Source organism: Phytophthora cinnamomi (genome assembly GCF_018691715.1).
Source record: "Phytophthora cinnamomi strain GKB4 chromosome Unknown Contig48, whole genome shotgun sequence".
Taxonomy (NCBI): domain Eukaryota; phylum Oomycota; class Peronosporomycetes; order Peronosporales; family Peronosporaceae; genus Phytophthora; species Phytophthora cinnamomi.
Window position 1 is genome coordinate 1 of NW_027150981.1, and position 1,020 is coordinate 1,020.

Genomic DNA, 1,020 nt, shown 5'->3' on the forward strand with positions numbered 1-1,020 from the left:
ACGTTGAGCCGAATCGCCCGATGCTCGAGCAGGAATTGATTGCTTGTGGTAGGTATTGTCTCTCACAGCAATTTGAGACCACACTTTGGTGGCATGAAGTAGAAGAGCAGCGCAATGGGATCGTCAGCCACGCCAAGTACGCTATCACTTGGGCCATACGGGCCATCGTAAAGCCCATGATACTCCGGGTCTGCTCCAAACTTTGACGTGTCTACATCATAAAACACAATAGCATGTTATGTTAGTCAATATGTAGAAAATGCGTTCCTCCAAACAATCCTTATGTTGAATTCATCCAACATTGCGTGCCGTACTCCCAACCATTGTCACGCATCGATGCGATCAGTCGCTTGTCCTTCGCCGCCGATAGCCAGATCGAATCTGGAAGCTCCTCCGCCTCTTGCGCAGTCTCCTCATCAGTCAGATAGCCGATGTCCCAGTCATCCGTCCAACTACCATCGTCAGATTCGTCGTCTTCAGGCTCCTCGCGTAGATCTGGGTCCTCGTCTGAGTTGAGACCGGTGCATTCATTAGCTCCACGTTCCATCAGATTTGGGTCTGCATCAACGACACAGGTATGTATCGGGCATGGGTCATCTTGTCCATTCCCCTCTGGTTTGTCTTCATCACTTGGGGCAGACCGATCACACTATCACAAACATAAATCAGTATGTTAAACCTTATGTTGGATACATGGTTGAATGGATCTTATTATGTTGGAGGATCTCAACATAACTCACCTCATCGTCAGCTTCATCATCTTCTTGCAGAATACCACGGCGCCGCTTGCCTAATGATGCTTGAGTCGTTCTTTTACGCTGGTGCTGTCGCGAAGACGGTTCCTCAGAAGAGCAAACGCGCTGTTGCACAGGCGTCGCAACCGCAGCACATTCCACTGACGCCACCGTATCTGCGATCACTTCTACCACCGACGTTGGAGTTGCTGCACTCGTTCTGTGTATGGATCCTGTCTCTACCACCTTCAACCGAACCCTCCCGACTTAAGATCTAAGCCTGTAC

The 1,020-nt window shown here is 49.8% G+C and overlaps 1 protein-coding gene across 1 annotated transcript; it reads right to left on the reverse strand.

Annotated features, from left to right (window-relative positions):
* Positions 1 to 62: 62 nt before the first annotated feature.
* Positions 63 to 547, reverse strand: IUM83_19735 (Pleiotropic drug resistance protein; the record flags this gene model as incomplete). The annotated part of the gene is made up of 2 exons (XM_067944799.1): positions 63 to 211; positions 301 to 547. 2 exons carry the CDS (start codon positions 545 to 547, stop codon positions 63 to 65), a joined length of 396 nt encoding a protein of 131 aa, XP_067790213.1.
* Positions 548 to 1,020: the final 473 nt, after the last annotated feature.